We start from the raw sequence: 19,888 nt of genomic DNA, 5'->3' as shown, positions 1-19,888 counted from the left end.
TATTTGCTTTTCATTCAAAGTTCAACATATTGAGAAAGGTTATGGTCACTTTGACCGACAGCCCTGACAAAAAAAATAATAGATTTTATATACTTCTCTGCAAAAAAAACAATACTAAAAAGTTGTAAAAAATTCTCTGAAGCTGTTGAATTAAATGGAAATTTTTTGAATTATTAATCAAAAAGTGTTAAAATTAGTGTGCGTTGAGGTTTGACTACGAATAATTTTTGAACGGTTAATTTAGTACAAACTCATAGAGTATGCGCATCATAACAATACTTTGTAAGCGAGCTATAAAACTCAGGAAAAAAAACGGAAATGTGCAGTAAAATAATTAAATTTTTATTCCATTTACTGCAAATATCAGTGACGTGAGATTTTTTTCAAATATGATATATAGTATAGTCTATTTCTGTCCAATAATAAAATAGGAAACTGAGAAGCGAATGATCTTCCTCTTAATATTAGGAGCGCATATTTAAAGAGCTTTTTTGAGTTCTCTACAAACAAATTTTATAAAGTGAAGTATTAAGTGAAAAAAATTAACGATTTTTTTGACCCTGCTTTATATACATATATACATACATACGTACGTAAATGTCAAATATACTGCAACCATAATTTTTATTAAATATTTCATACGGCAACTTAATTTAGTTAATTAGCAAGTTGTCCCAATTAAGAGGTATAAGGAAAATGTTTTAATTGACTCAATTATACCTTTTAATTGACTCAATTATACCTTTTAATTGCGTCAATTAGCATTAGCAAATAGTCTAAATTTCTGTATAATATATATATATATATGCATATGTATACAATAAAAATGTATTAATTGACTCACTTCTTCCTTTTAATTGAGTCAATTAACAAATTTTCATTTTAATTTAGTCAACTAACAAGTTTTCAATATACGCCAAGTTTTACAAGACGCCTGAATTTCAAAAATATGATTTTGAAAATATAACAATCTGGCAACACAATTTAACAGTTTTTTAAGTTTTATTATAAAAATCATAAAAATTAATTACAATGTTATTTAACAGCTATTTACAACATCACACAACATATCTGAACTAATGACTAACATTTTAACATTTTAATTAACAAATTGTATAAAATAATAATTAATATACAATAATATAGTGGGTTATTAACTAAATATCAGTTATTTTGTACTATGTAAATACTATATACATTTTTTACTTTAAATAAAACCTGCTTAAAACGAACCGCGGTAACTTACTAAGGCAGCATTAGACAGAAGATAACACACTTTCTTCTCTTTGATAATTAAGTAATAAGGGTTTAATGTTCTAAATTAAGACTACTAAATTAAACTAATATTTTTACAAAAAATAAGACCGATATTTGGTGGGAGAATAACTTTTTGTTTGCAAAGGCCCCCATCTTATAGACTACACAAAGCTTGGACGGCTTAACCAAACGCTTAAAGAGTAATAATTATTTAATTTATATCAAAAATAAAATTTTTAGCTTTAATATAATATAACAGTTATACATACATGCTGATACTACTCGAGTACTGGACATATTCTTCCAAAAACATGCTCGATGGAATTGAGCTTGTAATTCACCTAAAACACACGATCAGTGATCAAGGCATTATCCTTAGAACCATAGCTACGCCGCCTAGCGTTAACTGCAACTGTAATTTTAGCACCTGAATTTTACCGCCTGAAAGCGTAGTGAAAGTTTTTAAACTGAAAAGTGCATATGTTCTAAACATTGCATCGTGTGCAAACCAGCATTTGTCGATAACCTCTAGGTTATGTGTTTAATGCTAATAATAATTGTACGTGTTTCCGCTCAGCATATGCAAAGTTCAGGTAACACGCGTACATAGGTATTATGCCAATTTTTTCGAAAAATTTAAATAAAACAAAAAACAACTTTGAGTGATAAGACTTGTGTGTGACTCGTTAGTCGTCAACATATGCAGATTAAAATTAAGCAGTAAATCTTCAAAAATATTTATTATTGTCATGCAAATAGGGTGTTCATCTAAAAAATCACAGATCTTTTAAATCCACTTACCTATAAGAGAGTTTTTTTCAATTTCGATGTGATTAACATGAAACATCAGATATAAGCGCCTCGATCACTCAACAGCATGAGTCAATTAATTTTAAAATATATGATTTTTTTGACTCTCAGCTTAGCAAATACATACGTAGCCCTATTATATTTCTACAATATATAAACTTACAACATTTTTTGAAGAATTATGTTATCTGAAAAAAAATATAGGAAAATTGGGATTCTACAAGAGATATGTCAAAAATGTTATGTTAGGTTAGTCTGGTAGGCTAATAAGGCACGCATAAATCAGTTTTGGTCCTTTGTGGAATTCCGTTACGAAGCTCTTGAAAAGTAGTCATCCTTTAAGGTGCCTGCGCTTGACGCGAATTTTAACAGAAACTGTGGCCTCACTAACGATACCTCTTCTCTTTGTATATTTACCATCTACCATTTTACAAATGACTTTTGCAGTTTTGCAAGCAGGTAGATCGTTCTATCACGTTTTGACTTGATTTTCTATGCGTTTTCCAATATTCACCACGTATTCGAGTGACCACTCGTGGCAATCTCGTCCAGTATCTCATTGCCCTCGATGCTTTTGTGATCTGGCACCCAGTAGAGATGAAATGCGCTTAATTTTGGCGATACCCTCTACTAGTGCTCTGCTTTCCGAGACACTTCTGGCCGAAATGAGGTTAAAAGCTTGATTGCTGCTTGGCTGTCCACGTAGATATTGACTCTGGAGTTGTCTGCTGATTCATTAGCTCGGCGTTTGCGCGCAGTTAACATGCCTTTACACAAACCATCTTTTCCTATGTTTACTCTGAACCTTCTTCCCCAATCGAAAAGTGTTATTATATGGCGGGTGCTTGTCAAATCGCCAATACCCACCAAGCTATGCCCAAAGGTTCTAGTGTAAATTCTCTTACAGCCAATAGTCGCTCCGCCGATTTTGCCGCTCAAGCTATTTGGTGGTGTGAAAAAAGAAACCTAAAAATTATTCCAGAGCTAAATTCTTAATCCTAGCGCGGTATACCCGAGCTTTAGTTGACCTGATATCGGTTTTGAAGCATATGCAAATTAGATAATAAAGGTAATTTATTGTATTACACAGTCTGTTTTGAGTCCATTGATATGTTTTAAAAAAAATTAGAAAAAAAAAATGAACACAGTCTCAATCTCCTTCAAAAGTAGAGATTTTATAAATTCGTCCATTCCTTATCATCTTATCATATCTGGAAGCAATTAGAGCGTGACAATAATAATAATTCGTTGTCTTCTATTCGCTAAGCGTTAGAGAGTAGCGAATCGAACACGTATTCTGATGCAAGCGCAATTGTTTTGCGCTTCTTTCTTTGATGAAGAACTTTTCTTTCTTCGACAAAAAACGTTTACTACTACTACTTAGTTTTATTTGAAGGTAACTACTTAGTTTTATTTGAAGTGAAAAATTATAACTGCTTTGGGATCTTAAGTTTCCAAAAAAAAATATTATGTTTTGGCATTACTTTGTCATTAATCTTCAAAAAAATAATAAAAAATTCTTACGTATCCGTATTAAAATGATTCTGCTTTCTGGAAATACATCAATAAAAACTCAATTTCAAATTAGGAACAAACGGTAAAAATAAGGACACATATACATATTTACATCTGTGGAGTTCTAACAACCACTATTATAAAACTCCTTCCGATCAGTTTTGTTAGCTAACTATAGAAGAACAAACCTTTAGAGCAACAATTAATTAATAATATATCTCATTGCTAACAAAAATCTTCAAAACAAGCAAATAAAAACAAAAATGGTCTGAATAATTTCTGAAGACTCATGGAGCCTTGATTGAAAGTGGGTAGTTTTCCAAGACACCTATGTATAACTGATAAGGCATGGACTCAACACCAATTAGCACAATAATTTTTAATTGCATATGTTTGTGAATGTGTTTGAGTTTTAAATAAATACGATTTCTAGCACATCTGTTCCAGAATGAACCACAAACATATAAACGGTAGCCGACCATAGCATTGAATAAGTGAGCTCTGATAATATTATCACACCAAATATATGCAACATATGCTCTCAACTTAGTGAAAGAAACAAAACATTAAAACAACACATGAATTGTTTTCAATAAAGCAGGGTACTGGCATGGTCAGAAAGGTCACGCAGAATCTCACTTCTTTAGCTGTACGATAGACAAGAACTGCTCGCCTACTGATAAGAACACTTGTATATAAAGGCCTCTACATTGTCGAAACATTAACAGTCTTTAGGCATTGGAGCTAAGTATCTAATCCGGAGCAGTTGTCGCAATGAAGTTAACTATCGTTCTTTTGGCCCTCGTTGGCCTAGTAGCCGCCGCTAGCATTACTCCGACCAATCGAGTTACCGGAGCCGATCATGTTTTCTTGGAGAAACAGAAGTTCCTCTTCGAAATCGTTTACCGCGTGGAGGATCCACTGATGTTCGAGGAGTACATCAAGATTGGTCACAATTTGGTCTACGACAAGGCACTTTACACCGTAAGTTTCAATTAATTGTCGATTTACGTCTCCCCATCATGAAACTAATATTATACATTTCTACACACTCTGCATTTCTAGCACTTTGATCAATATATGGAGATGTTCTACGAATCCTATAAAATGGGCGCACTCTTGCCCAGAAGTGAATTCTTTGGTGCACTCGTTAAGACTCACCACAAACAAGCTTACGGTCTATTCAACTTCTTCTACTACGCCAAGGATTGGGAAACGTTCCAAGCCAACGTTGCATGGGCTCGCATCCATGTCAACGAAGGCATGTTCGTCTATGCTTTGACTTTGGCTGTCATCCATCGCGATGATTTCAAGGGTCTGATGTTGCCATCCATCTACGAAATCTTCCCACAATATTTCCTCAACAGCAAATTGATTTATCAAGCTGAGAAATTCGATTACAACACCTGGAGTAAATACACTCAATACCAAAAGGAATTGAACGATGTCTACCACAAGAACCACCAATATTACAACCAGGGCTATTTCTATATCAAGGATTTCAAGACATACCAATGGTGGAGACTTATGGGTTTGGATGAACAGTGGTATGCCGCCGAGAGGAGCTTGCCTCTTCGTGAAAACTCTTATGAACTTGTTTCTGACGATATATATGTCTCATTCATGAAGAATATCAACATGTTCTGGCATCCGGTTGATTACACCCGTGACATTGACTACTACAACGAACACTCTGTATTATCATACTTCACTGAGGATTTGGGTTGGAACTCATATTGGTACTACTTGAACATGGATTATGCTTTCTTCTTGGACGGTAAAACTTTCGGTTTGAATAAGGATCGTCGTGGTGAACTTTGGTTATACAATGTTGCTCAGATTTTGAACCGTTACTATTTGGAACGTTTGTCTCATGGTTTCGGTGAAATTGACGATTTCTCCTGGGATCACGCTTACGAATATGGTTATGATTCCGAATTGATTTCCTATAACGGTGTTGGATTCAGCACTCGCAGCAACTACTTCGAACGTAGATCTTATGGCAAATACGACATGTTGAACCAAATCCAAAGTGGATTCAAGCGTATCTATGATATCATAGACTATGGTTACTACACCACCGCTGATGGACACAAGATCGATATGCGCAAACCCGAATCTATTGAACTCATCGGAAGTTACATGCAATCGAATATTGATACTTTCGATAGATTCTTCTTCAGCTATTGGAATATGTTAAGTCATATGTATCTCGCTGATGTGGACTACAACGATTTTGAGATATATCCAAATGTTTTCCTCAACTTCGAAACTATGATGCGTGATCCAATGTGGTACAGCTTCTACAAGAAAGTTGCCGATGTCTTCTACCGTTTCAATTATCATTTCACACCATACACACAAGAAGAACTGTTTGCTCAAGGAGTTCAAGTCAAGGATGTCAGCGTAAGTGAATTGGTCACCTATTTCGATTTGGTTGATATTGATGTTACCAACTTGTTGAACGACAAAATGGTCTTCGATGATGGTAAATTCGTGTGGGACAAATCGTTGTACGCCCGTCAAATGCGTCTCAATCACAAACCATTCCACTACGATGTCACTGTGGAATCTGATAAGGCACAAAGGGTTGTCCTTCGCACCTTCTACGGACCTAAATTTGACGAATATGGACGTATTATCTCGCTCAAGGATAATCGCATGAACTTCATTGAATTGGATGAATTCGTCTATGAACTAACCGCTGGTGTAAATGTCATCAAACGTTCATCTGAAGACTTTTACTGGACTGTTAAGGATCGCACCACCTACACTGAATTGTATCACTATGTGATGGCTGCTTTCGATGGCAAATACGAATACCCTCTGGATATTAGTGAACAACAGAGAGGATTCCCAGATCGTCTGATCTTACCTAAGGGTTGGGAGAGTGGCTTGCCAGTACAGTTCGTATTTTTCATTACTCCATACGATGGCTCTGTCGAACACCCCTCGAACATTGATGTTAACTACCTATCTGGCATTGGTTCCGGACTACGTTACACTGATAACAAACCATTCGGCTATCCATTCGATCGTCCCATCGATGAATCCCAATTCTTCGTGCCCAACATTTACTTCAAGGATGTGAGCATCTATCACAATGACACACTAAGACAATACTATGAAAACTACAACAACTACGGCCAATTCGACTACAACTTTTACAACGAGTACTACACCAAATACTTCAACTAAATCGAGCTGGCTGTGGAATAAAGATATTGGGTATAAATTTCTTATTTATACCTAGTATGTGGGTTTTTAGTTAATTGTTAGTCAAGCAAACGTAAATGTAATAAAAGTTAATGCAATCAATTTCTATAGCGATGCAAATATAAAAATAAAATGTCTTTCAATTATAGTATTTAAAGAAAAGTCAAAGTTTCTTCGAGATATGTACTATACATATGTATATGCTTACAACATCTGTTCTTCATGAGTCGGTAATAAAAGTCGGACCACCATTGTTATGAATATTTTGCTTACTTACACAAAGTTTTTAGTAGATGTGATGATCTCATATAGTGTGAAAATGGCTGAAATCGTCTAATAACCCGATCACCTCACAAAGGTTAAGAAGTATGTGATACCGCGTACTCTGAGGTGAGTTCCCATATCTCTTGAACGACTATGGACCATAACTTTTCTAGCCCCCAGATATCACCTCAACGATAACAGTCACTCACCAAATAGATATCTTAATGTAAGTCATAGAGTATCATTTTTTGGTAATTAAGTACGCTGATGCTAAAAATTAATAAAATCGGTCCATACTTCTCCTAGCCCCAATGCACCTACCATAATATAATGAATTCGGTGGTCTATAGTATATTGGTAGCAAAAATGGATGAAATCGATACACAAATTGGCCCAACCCCTTCTACTGAATATAATGAGTATCATTATTCTAGTGGAATGCTGAATATATCGAAATTTTTAGTTATCTGTATAAAATTCCTTCTTTTCTGAAATATAGTCCTCGCTTACTTGTTCACTATACATATGCGGTCCCTAAAGCTTCTACTTTGTCCCTAAGCTTCTTCCTACACTATATGGTGCTACAATGAATATTTTCGGAGCTAGAGATACACAATTCACTCAAACGCTATATCCGAGACAACGTAGCCAATATTACTGTCATTAGAATTTGTGCTTAATATTTTAGCAAATTTATATAGAGTCTTAGCCACATACCATCAGCGCATGGTATCCGATCCTGGCGTCTACTTATCGTAACTGACTGTATAAAGATATACATATATGTAAGTCCTTGCTTAAAAAATTTAGTTTATATGATATTTTTAATTTCCAACTAGAAACAAATTATTTTTGGAATCATAGCGCAGTCCTTATACTTTCTTCAGAATACTTTACTATCAACGTCATTTTATTAATTTTATTAACATATCTGATATATAAATCCATATAACCGACATAGTTTAACACACCAAGAACAAAGTGTCTCTATTCGATGTATGCTCCAAAATACGAAAACTCCTCCTCCAAAATTCGCTTCGTACTTACTATGTCATATTTGCTTAGATCATCCCAAAAACAGCTGTAACCGTCCGGGTCATTGAAATACCTTTTTTTACCAAAAATAATTAAATTACGCCATACTACACTCCAGGTCATTTATCTTCGGGCAAATTCCAATTGCTTTGTCTTATTTTCAATTTATAATGTAAAAAAAAAATTACTTAAAAAAATTTTAGATACTCATAAAATTTTGAAATTTCACAAAACCAACCTCAATTTTTTAAATAAATAGCAGCTGCGCTTAAACAAATGACGCGACAAAAATGTGTGCACATATGTCTGTTCACCTTATTACCTTCCATAATGAGAAAAATCCAGCTAGCTCAAATATTTGTGGTGTTTCACTTTCCTCACAATAAAATAAATAAATTCAAAGCATTCCAATTTTTGTAATTAATCAGTTACAAAAATAAATAATGCTCGAATATAAAATAAGGTCAACCACTGCACAAACAAAGAGGAAAAAAAAGATATAAGGCATATCAGATTAATTTTTTAATTTATTTTTAGCAAATAGCATATCACCAAAATGGAGTCATCAAATAGAAAATTTCGATATAAAAGCTGTAGTCGATGCTTCTGATATCAACAGTCTTAGAGCAAGGAGCTGAATATCTACTCCGAAGCTTTTGTAGCAATGAAGACAGCCATCGTTCTACTGGCCTTTATTGGCCTAGTGGCTCCCACCGGCGTTTCTTCACCCAACATGCTTACCACCGCCGATAATGCTTTCTTAGAGAAACAAAAGTTCCTCTTCGAAATCGTTTACCGCGTGGCGGATCCAATGATGTTCGAGGAGTACATCAAGATGGGTCACACTTTGGTTTACGACAAGGCACTTTACACCGTAAGTTTCAATTAACAGCCGATTCACTACTGCTCAAATGAAGCTAATTTGTTATTAAATATAAACTTTCTAGCATTTCGACCAACATATGGTGAAATTCTACGAGTCCTATAAAATGGGCGCACTCTTGCCCAGAAGTGAATTCTTTGGTGCACTCGTTAAGACTCACCACAAACAAGCTTACGGTTTATTCAACTTCTTCTACTACGCCAAGGATTGGGAAACGTTCCAAGCCAACGTCGCATGGGCTCGCATCCATGTCAACGAAGGCATGTTCGTCTATGCTCTGACTTTGGCTGTCATCCATCGCGATGATTTCAAGGGTTTGATGTTGCCATCCATCTACGAAATCTTCCCACAATATTTCCTCAACAGCAAATTGATTTATCAAGCTGAGAAATTCGATTACAACACCTGGAGCAAATACAGTCAATACGAAAAGGAATTGAACGATGTCTACCACAAGAACCACCAATATTACAACCAGGGCTATTTCTATATAAAGGATTTCAAGACATACCAATGGTGGAGACTTATGGGTTTGGATGAACAGTGGTATGCCGCCGAGAGGAGCTTGCCTCTGCGTGAAAACTCTTATGAACCTGTTTCTGACGATATATATGTGTCATTAATGAAGAATATCAACATGTTCTGGCATCCGGTTGATTACACACGTGACATTGTCTCATACAACGAACACTCTGTATTGTCATACTTCACTGAGGATTTGGGTTGGAACTCATATTGGTACTACTTGAACATGGATTATGCTTTCTTCTTGGATGCAAAAACTTTGGGTTTGAATAAAGATCGTCGTGGTGAATGGTGGTTGTACAATGTGGACCAAATCTTGAGACGTTACTATTTCGAACGTTTGTCTCATGGTTTCGGTGAAATTGACGACTTCTCCTGGAATCACGCTTACGAACATGGTTATGATCCCGAACTAACTTCATATAACGGTATTGGATTCAGCTGTCGCTGCAACTACTTCGAACGTAAATCTCATGGCAAATACGACATGTTGAACCAAATCCAAAGCGCCTTCAAGCGTATCTATGATATCATAGACTATGGTTACTACACCACCGCTGATGGACACAAGATCGATATGCGCAAACCCGAATCTATTGAGCTCATCGGAAGTTACATGCAATCGAATATGGATACTTTCGATAAGTTCTTCTTCAGCTATTGGAATATGTTGAGTCATATGTATCTCGCTGATGTGGACTACAATGATTCTGAGGTACATCCAAATGTTTTCCTCAACTTCGAAACTATGATGCGTGATCCAATGTGGTACAGCTTCTACAAGAAAATTTCCGATGTGTTCTACCGTTTCAATTATCATTTCACACCATACACACAAGAAGAACTGGTTGCTCAAGTTCAAGTCAAGGATGTCAGCGTTAGTGAATTGGTCACCTATTTCGATTTTGTTGATATTGATGTTACTAACTTGTTGAACGACAAAATGGTCTTCGATGATGGTAAATTCGTGTGGGACAAATCTTTGTACGCTCGTCAAATGCGTCTCAATCACAAACCATTCCACTACGATGTCACTGTGGAATCTGATAAGGCACAAAGGGTTGTCCTTCGCACCTTTTACGGACCTAAATTTGACGAATATGGACGTATTATCTCGCTCAAAGATAATCGCATGAACTTTATTGAATTGGATGAATTCGTCTATGAACTAACCGCTGGTGTAAAAGTCATCAAACGTTCATCTGAAGACTTTTACTGGACTATTAAGGATCGCACTACGTACACTGAATTGTATCAATATGTGATGGCTGCTGTGGATGGTAAATACGAATTGAATCCCACGGTGGATTCCCAGATCGTCTGCTCTTACCTAAGGGTAAGGAGTGTGGATTGCCAATACAGTTCGTATTTTTCATTACTCCATACGATGGCTCTGTCGAACACTCCTCGAACATTGATATTAACCACTTTTCTGGCATTGCTTCCGGACCACATTTCGTTGATAACAAACCATACGGCTATCCATTTGATCGGTCCGTCGATGAATTCGAATTCTTCGTGCCCAACATTTACTTCAAGGATGTGAACATCTACCATTATGACACACTGAAGCAATACTACGAGAACTACAACAACTATGGTCAATTCGACCACAACTTCTACAGCGAATACTACACCAAATACTTCAATTAGAACGAGCAATCAAATCAGGCGATCTTAAACATAACCAATATATAAAATTGGATATTTTTAAGGAAATAATGAAAATCTTGTCAATCAAATGCACTGTGATGTGGTTCTAGTACCTACTTAGTAATTGAAAATCAAGTGTTAGTTTAGTTTGTGTTTAGTGTTTTTCAAGCAAATGAATAAAAGCAATTGCAAAGCAAATGCTAGGGCAATTCAAAACTTATGGAAATGTGTATGACTTCGGTTTATTTGCATATAGCAGTTGAAGTTGATTTCTCTTTGTATATACATACATATTCCTTGGAAAGATGTGAATTCTATGTTATACTGTACATATTTAATAATGGCTTAGTTATTGAGATATGAACCAATTAAAAAAAATTATGGATTAATCATTTTATCTGAAGACTGATCACGTATATGTGGACTGATATTCTGGATGAACTTCGTTTTTGAAAATATTATGTTACACAATTTCAACGTACTCGTACGTCGATAAATCGTAATTATTGTAGAGCAGTTTGCCGCGAAGTTCGTCGGAGATCCTACAAAGTATATATACAAATATAAAGCAAACAGCTGAGTCAATTTACCTATGTTCCTCTTTCTACCTCTTACTATATATGTGTATTTATTTTTATTGGCGAATTAAAGACACGTTTTCAAATATTTTTTATGTTTTCTTTTCGTAATAATATGCATATATATATATATATATATACATATAAAAAAATTAAACTTCTGACCACAGCAACTAAGCGCTACATGAACAGGTGCTTAAAATCGGAAATTGTTCAAAGACACTGATAAATACAATCATTTTGTACTTTTAATGAACCAACAATTGAGTTAAGCTCCATTTCAAGTATCCCGAATTACTGATAACAGATGCTGTATTGTATATACATGTGTACATATCTGTGGAGATGAAACTAATATGATTTTGCACATCTGTTCGGAAATTAATTTTGTTTATAATTTTTTTTTTTTTTTGGTTCAACTGTAATGAAATATTGCTGTGAGTTATATTTATTCCACACATGAATTGGTTCAAATGTTCCGGATCTAAGTGACCCCTAAATTTGCATGAGTTAAGCCACGAAAAAATTCAAAAATAAATAAAGTAAAACACGCTTTTAAAGAACTTCAAACTAAAACGTGAAAAATAATTCTTAATATTAACCGATAGTAATATTGACCGAAAATACTTGTATTATTGAGAGAAAATGGTGATACGCTCGATATACGAAAAATATGGCACCAAGCACCCCACGCTTTTCTCACAATAATGCAAGTATTTTTTGGTGCTGGCAGCGAATTTGCTTGTAATAGTTCTGAACAAACAGATTCCGCTTCAGAAACTGACGTTTGTGAAGAAATTACCTCTGACGAGAATAAAGGAAACTACGACGAATCACAAGGACGAAAAGTCCATCACTCTTGAAAGCCATCCAGACTTCAAGCCAAAGCACCAATATCCGTCTGATGGAACTAAAACGCTTATGGATTGTCCGAAAAACATTAATGAATATATAGTAATGAGTGCGTTCGATTATTCAGACCAGAAGACTGATTCCTATGATTTCTACCGCAAACCTCAAAAGCGGTGAAAAAAAGTCTGCTATAAACGCCAAACGATTGCTTTAACTAATTCATGGATCACCTACACATAAAAATACTAAGCTAATAAAAATAAAAATAAAAGCGTTATAATAAAAAAAAAACGATGCGGATTGTTTTCTTATTGTCTCTGGTAGTAGAGAAAGATTATAATGTCAAACAATCGAAAAAAACTGCATCAACAAATTTCTAAAACATCCGATAAAGTGTACTCCGCCAAGTATAGAACTTAGCAGAGAAAATTAGCTCAAGCCTAAACATATTTTTATCAACTTCAAAATACATATGAATAATATGTTTATAATGCGACGTGTTAGATCACTATCACGGTCATAAAAGGTCAAGTAGAATTGCAATGGAAATATACAAGAACAGACAATAGGCAAGAACTTAACGTTAATGATAAGTGAATTGGTATAAAAAGGCTGCCAAGTTGTCGAAACATCAACAGTCTTTAGGCATTGGAGCTGAGTATCTAATCCGGAGCAGTTGTAGTAATGAAGTTAACTATCGTACTATTGGCCCTCGTTGGCCTAGTGGCCGCCACTAGCGTTTCTTCGCCCACCAAAGTTACCGTAGCCGATCATGCTTTCTTGGAGAAACAGAAGTTCCTCTTCGAAATCGTTTACCGCGTGGAGGATCCACTGATGTTCGAGGAGTACATCAAGATGGGTCACACTTTGGTCTACGACAAGGCACTTTACACCGTAAGTTTCAATTAATTATCGCTTTACGTCTCCCCATCATGAAACTAATATTATACATATATACACACTTTGCATTTCTAGCACTTTGATCAATATATGGAGATGTTCTACGAATCCTATAAAATGGGCGCACTCTTGCCCAGAGGTGAATTCTTTGGTGCACTCGTTAAGACTCACCACAAGCAAGCTTACGGTTTATTCAACTTCTTCTACTACGCCAAGGATTGGGAAACGTTCCAAGCCAACGTCGCATGGGCTCGCATCCATGTCAACGAAGGCATGTTCGTCTATGCTTTGACTTTGGCTGTCATCCATCGCGATGATTTCAAGGGTCTGATGTTGCCATCCATCTACGAAATCTTCCCACAATATTTCCTCAACAGCAAATTGATTTATCAAGCTGAGAAATTCGATTACAACACCTGGAGTAAATACACTCAATACGAAAAGGAATTGAACGATGTCTACCACAAGAACCACCAATATTACAACCAGGGCTATTTCTATGTCAATGATTTCAAAACATACCAATGGTGGAGACTTATGGGTTTGGATGAACAGTGGTACGCTGCCGAGAGGAGCTTCCCTCTTCGTGAAAACTCTTACGAATTTGTTTCTGACGATAAATATGTCTCATTCATGAAGAATATCAATATGTTCTGGCATCCCGTTGATTACACACGTGATATTGACTACTACAACGAACACTCTGTATTGTCATACTTCACTGAGGATTTGGGTTGGAACTCATATTGGTACTACTTGAACATGGATTATGCTTTCTTCTTGGATGGTAAAACTTTCGGTTTGAATAAGGATCGTCGTGGTGAGTTTTGGTTATACAATGTTAACCAAATCTTGAACCGTTACTATTTGGAACGTTTGTCTCATGGTTTCGGTGAAATTGACGATTTCTCCTGGGATCACGCTTACGAATATGGTTATGATTCCGAATTGATTTCCTATAACGGTGTTGGATTCAGCACTCGCAGCAACTACTTCGAACGTAGATCTTATGGCAAATACGACATGTTGAACCAAATCCAAAGCGCCTTCAAGCGTATCTATGATATCATAGACTATGGTTACTACACCACCGCTGATGGACACAAGATCGATATGCGCAAACCCGAATCTATTGAGCTCATCGGAAGTTACATGCAATCGAATATTGATACTTTCGATAAATTCTTCTTCAGCTATTGGAATATGTTGAGTCATATGTATCTCGCTGATGTGGACTACAATGATTCTGAGGTACATCCAAATGTTTTCCTCAACTTCGAAACTATGATGCGTGATCCAATGTGGTACAGCTTGTACAAGAAAATTGCCGATGTCTTCTACCGTTTCAATTATCATTTCACACCATACACACAAGAAGAACTGGTTGCTCAAGGAGTTCAAGTCAAGGATGTCAGCGTTAGTGAATTGGTCACATATTTCGATTTGGTTGATATTGATGTTACCAACTTGTTGAACGACAAAATGGTCTTCGATGATGGTAAATTCGTGTGGGACAAATCTTTGTACGCTCGTCAAATGCGTCTCAATCACAAACCATTCCACTACGATGTCACTGTGGAATCTGATAAGGCACAAAGGGTTGTCCTTCGCACCTTCTACGGACCTAAATTTGACGAATATGGACGTATTATCTCGCTCAAGGATAATCGCATGAACTTCATTGAATTGGATGAATTCGTCTATGAACTAGCAGCTGGTGTAAATGTCATCAAACGTTCATCTGAAGACTTTTACTGGACTGTTAAGGATCGCACCACCTACACTGAATTGTATCACTATGTGATGGCTGCCTTCGATGGCAAATACGAATTACCTTTGGACATTAGCGAACCACACTGTGGCTTCCCAGATCGTCTACTCTTACCTAAGGGTTGGGAGAGTGGTTTGCCATTACAGTTCGTCTTCTTCATTGCTCCATACGATGGCTCTGTCGAACAGTATGCTAACTTTGATTACACCTATTACTGCGGCATTGGTTCCGGTGCACGTCACATTGATAACAAACCATTCGGCTATCCATTTGATCGTCCCATCGATTTATCTCAATTCTTCGTGCCCAACATTTACTTCAAGGATGTGAGCATCTATCACAATGACACACTGAAGCAATACTACGAAAACTACAAGAACTACGGAAAATTCGACTACAACTTCTACAACGAATACTACACCAAATACTTCCATTAAATCAAGTGCTCAAGCTGGCTGTGGACTTAAATATCGCCGATTTTCAGATTATTAATCGTTATATAAAGAACACTTCTCAGATTGAGCTGATGTTCCATTGTTTAATTGTTAATGATCAAAAAATGTTTACTTAGTTTTATAGAATGTAATCAAGCAAAGCAATAAAATAAAAAATAAGCAAATAATTGCTAAGGAAATTAAAAAAATTAAACTCGAAACGTGTTACATATTTTTACAGTAATTTTTATGATTCTGACGACAAGTAATTTTTATGATTCTGAAAAGTAGTAGTGTTATGATAATGAATGAATCCAGTTTACAAAAACTTTAGCAGCTGTCTCTAAAACCGAACCCTTTTGTGACTGATCTCAATGTTTGAGATTCAGCAATTAAGGAAAGAAACGTTACAGAGAACGAAAATACAGCGTTATATTGCGGAAATTACTAACTTTAGTCGAATAAAACCTCTGTAAATTTCGGTAACGTAGAACCATCTTTCGAATCCAGAGCTACAGTTTTCATTTGAGACTCGCAAAACCATTGCTCAGCAAAGGACTGTATACTGTAGCAGGTTAAACACACACCTATTTGACTCCAACATACCATATGTTATGTACAGGGTTCCAAACCAAATTATATATATACATTTTTAGTTGGTCCGATTCTGTCGTCACAGCTCATTTCCTCAACGTCTTGTTAGATAACTTCAACGACAATACCTAATTTATTGTATATTGTAGAATAATTTATGTAGCTGTTATATAAAAAACAACAGGACGAAAATCCACAAAAGGGACGATATGATAGACTTTCTGTATGAACTATTTAAGAATTTGGTTATCTGTCATGAAAGAAATTTGACCCAGTAATTTGACTCCGACATAACAATTGTTTCTTTAAGATAAGAACTCTAGACTCTCTCTATATATACTATAGATACTCTATAAAGCATAGCTTCAACAAATGATCAGGGATATATAGAACCGCATTATAAGCTAACCAAACAAGCGGTAAGGCACACAACACTTCGGCTTTTAATACTATGAATAGGATAGAAAGTTTAACTTAATTATTTGGTATTGACCGGAAACGATGAAGTACCGTCTATATGTAAATACACAATACTAAGCTGATAAATAAGAATAGAGTTCACTCCGTTTTCGATTTCGTCTTGCTTTGCTCCCTGTATATAATAGCAGGAAACCTACGCATATAAAATAAAAGCATAGGTAATCATGACATACAAGGAGCGTTCCAAAGTAAACAGGATTTTTAAAAAAATACAAATGGTTTTATCGGCAAAATCAATTAATTTTATTCAAAATAGTCTCCTTCTGCTTTAATACAGCTTTTTGCATGGTCCAAAAGCATGTCGAAGGAGTGTTTTAGCTCGTTGCCCGGTATGGCCGCCAGTATGCCGGTGCAAGCCTTTTGAATGGCCTCTACGTCTGCATAACGCTTTCCTTTCATCGGCAAATTCATTTTTCCGAAAAGGTAGAAGTCGCACGGTGCCATATCAGGTGAATACGGGGAGTGGTTGATTGTTAAAATGTGATTTTTGGTCAAATAATCGGCCACAAGCGTCGATCGATGAGACGGCGCATTATCGTGCAGCAAACGCCAACTTCCATCTTCGAGATATTCGGGCCGAACACGGCGCACCAAATGCTTCAAAACTCCAAGGTAGAATACCGCATTAACGTTTTGGCCGGGTGGAACAAATTCTTTGTGGATAATACCCTTGGAATCATAAAAATAAATCAGCGTTGTCTTTACTTTTGACTTCTCCAGGCGCGATTTTTTGGGTTTCGGCTCATTTCTCATTTATGTCCTCACGACCACTTTGAAAACGTTTAAACCACGTGAATATGGCTACGGCATAGGCAATTATCGCTATAAACTTGTTTCATCAATTGAAACGTTTCGGTAAAAGTTTTACCATTTTTAAAACAAAATTTAATGTTGGCTCTTTGTTCGAAGCTCATTTTCGCACCGATGACAAAAACATACTGACACTTAAAACGCAATAACTTCATTTCCAATAGATTAAATGTCATGAAATTTTTACTGGAAGTCGATAAAGGATAGCAGATTCTAACGCACTAGTCGACATATAGATGGCGCCACTAGAGTTTACTTTGTTACTTTTTTACAGTTTACTTTGGAACGCACCTTGTGAAAGAACTTAGATCTTAGCTCTAAACCGGGTACAGAAGAAAATCTGGATTCACATATAGCAGAAAACTATTTCTTCACCGACAGAAACATAAGGGAACTGCATAATGAGCATTTAGATAGTAGAACACATGCAACTGGCTTAAATTATTTACAATAAAATGTTTTATGACCTAAGGCAACATGTACTTTTTGGGTTTGATCTAAGCCCTTTTAGAATATAAATGTTCTAGAGATAACAAACATTGAAATTGTTTAGAAAAGTATGCTCCTGGAACTCATCGAAAAAAGTAGTTAATTCACTGAGAAAATTTCCAACAATTTTCTGCTACTAACCCATGCTCATCTAGACTTAGAAGATATCATGATGGTTGATAAACTGAGTCCTCATTTAAGAGTTGCCGATGATAGAAAATCGAAGATATAATGTCGAATTCACATTAATATGTTTTGTTCATGCCACTTTGTCGGAATTCAGAATAATCCTATTCTTCACCAAAGGATAGCTATTATCTCTAAATTTAGGCTAATTAGCACTTTCGACGACTGCGAAACCCAAATGAAAGTCATAGGTGTATTAATGAATATATATTAATTCGAACTATGGATACAAAGGTGTACTAAAATAGTGTATTCAGTTAGGCTGCTTCAAAAAAGCATAAGTGAAACCTGGTGAACCAGCCAAATCAACAACAAAACCGAATATTCCTGACACCAAGATAATGTTCAGCGTTTGATGGGATCAGAAGGGTGTGCTGCATTGTTGTATGAACTTCTAAAACCGGCTGAAGTCATTAATGGAGAACGCTATCAACAACAATTCGTCAAATTTAGCGAGCAATTGTCGAAAAAAAACCGGAATTTGCGACCAGACACGAGATAACAATTTTTCATTCGGTCTCATATTGCAAGTCCGGTTAAGAAGTATTTGGAAAACAGTGGCTTAGTTTACTTTAGTTTTAAATATCCTGCCTTATATCACAGATCTTGTCCTTTCTGACCATCACTTGTTCCGATGCAAAGCAGCCTCACTGGAATAGGGTTTACAACAGGACAGAGTATCGAAAATTGGCTCGATTGATGGAAATTGACAGAAAGTTGGGAAAATGCTTTAGCTTCAGATAAACAATACTTTGAATAGCACTATTGTACATGCTTTTTTAAATACATTTTTAAACTTTGAAAAAAACACACGAATTGGGTATAGACCCAACAGTAAGCGTGCTTCTTCTGTCGTTGGTGTTAAGGACTGTAAAGTCTGTTCCAGCGATATTTCGGTAGAAGTAAACGGGATGGGTCGAGATTTTCTTCCAACCAAAAATTATTAACTCGCCAATATTACTCAAAATTATTTGGAAAATGTTATCCTCCACTATAACACCCAGTAAAGTCTGGTTAGATCGCTACCAATATAATACTTCCAAGGACTTCTTAATAATATTCTGAGAGAAGAAGCATATTTTTCGTAGTGGTATCTAACTTCGAATACCAAATTTACTTTGCAGTTTCGTTCTTCAGCTCTATAAATGCAACAGGAAAACTATGAAACTGTCCACGAGTCCTTAATTTACACTGACCGGAAAATATCCTTGATCAGTATATGAGGTACTGTATAATAAATATGTTCTGCGCATATGCAAATATATAATCAAAGTGTCTGCATATAGCTTATCTCGAATAAGTAAATGACTGCCTACGTGAAGCATTAAATTAAAAGACAGGTTTTTATTACTTTGTTTGTTGTTGGTGTGAGGCTTCACATCCGTTATCAACATAATTATTTTTTTTCGGTTTCAATGCAATTTTATAAGAATATACATATAATTAATTTCGATCTATGCCTACACCAATTTCGTTAACATACAACCAAACTAACACTTAGAACATATAAGATGAGTATAATTTATTTTTAGCAAATAGCATATCACCGAAATGCAATCATTAAATTTTGACCCTAAGTAATGCAAACAATAGAAGTTCAAAGAAAATTTCGGTATAAAAGCTGTGGTCTATGCTT

The 19,888-nt window shown here is 35.8% G+C and overlaps 2 protein-coding genes and 1 pseudogene across 2 annotated transcripts; all 3 read left to right on the top strand.

The window, feature by feature from the left end:
- Nucleotides 1–4,296: 4,296 nt before the first annotated feature.
- Nucleotides 4,297–6,931, top strand: LOC118682938 (larval serum protein 1 beta chain-like). Its single transcript, XM_070111139.1, has 2 exons — nt 4,297–4,566; nt 4,648–6,931. Exons 1-2 carry the CDS (start codon nt 4,357–4,359, stop codon nt 6,778–6,780), a joined length of 2,343 nt encoding a protein of 780 aa, XP_069967240.1. The 5' UTR covers nt 4,297–4,356; the 3' UTR covers nt 6,781–6,931.
- Nucleotides 6,932–8,719: 1,788 nt separating this feature from the next.
- Nucleotides 8,720–11,378, top strand: LOC106619968 (larval serum protein 1 beta chain-like; annotated as a pseudogene).
- Nucleotides 11,379–13,216: 1,838 nt separating this feature from the next.
- LOC118681657 (larval serum protein 1 beta chain-like) lies at nt 13,217–15,914 on the top strand. The gene is made up of 2 exons (XM_070111205.1): nt 13,217–13,482; nt 13,564–15,914. The coding sequence occupies exons 1-2, from the start codon at nt 13,273–13,275 to the stop codon at nt 15,694–15,696; spliced, it is 2,343 nt and encodes a 780-aa protein (XP_069967306.1). The 5' UTR covers nt 13,217–13,272; the 3' UTR covers nt 15,697–15,914.
- The last annotated feature ends 3,974 nt before the right edge of the window (nt 15,915–19,888 follow it).

Source organism: Bactrocera oleae, chromosome 6, assembly GCF_042242935.1.
Source record: "Bactrocera oleae isolate idBacOlea1 chromosome 6, idBacOlea1, whole genome shotgun sequence".
Classification (NCBI taxonomy): Eukaryota; Metazoa; Arthropoda; class Insecta; order Diptera; family Tephritidae; genus Bactrocera; species Bactrocera oleae.
The sequence above is the reverse complement of the archived record's forward strand: the minus strand, read 5'-3'. Positions and strand labels throughout refer to the sequence as shown.

Excerpts from the sequence above, each read along its gene's own strand:
- LOC118682938 (XM_070111139.1), top strand. The coding sequence starts at position 4,357 with ATGAAGTTAACTATCGTTCTTTTGGCCCTCGTTGGCCTAGTAGCCGCC. Across the intron at positions 4,567-4,647 it reads ACGACAAGGCACTTTACACC|CACTTTGATCAATATATGGA; the intron begins GTAAGTTTCAAT and ends CTGCATTTCTAG.
- LOC118681657 (XM_070111205.1), top strand. The coding sequence starts at position 13,273 with ATGAAGTTAACTATCGTACTATTGGCCCTCGTTGGCCTAGTGGCCGCC. Across the intron at positions 13,483-13,563 it reads ACGACAAGGCACTTTACACC|CACTTTGATCAATATATGGA; the intron begins GTAAGTTTCAAT and ends TTGCATTTCTAG.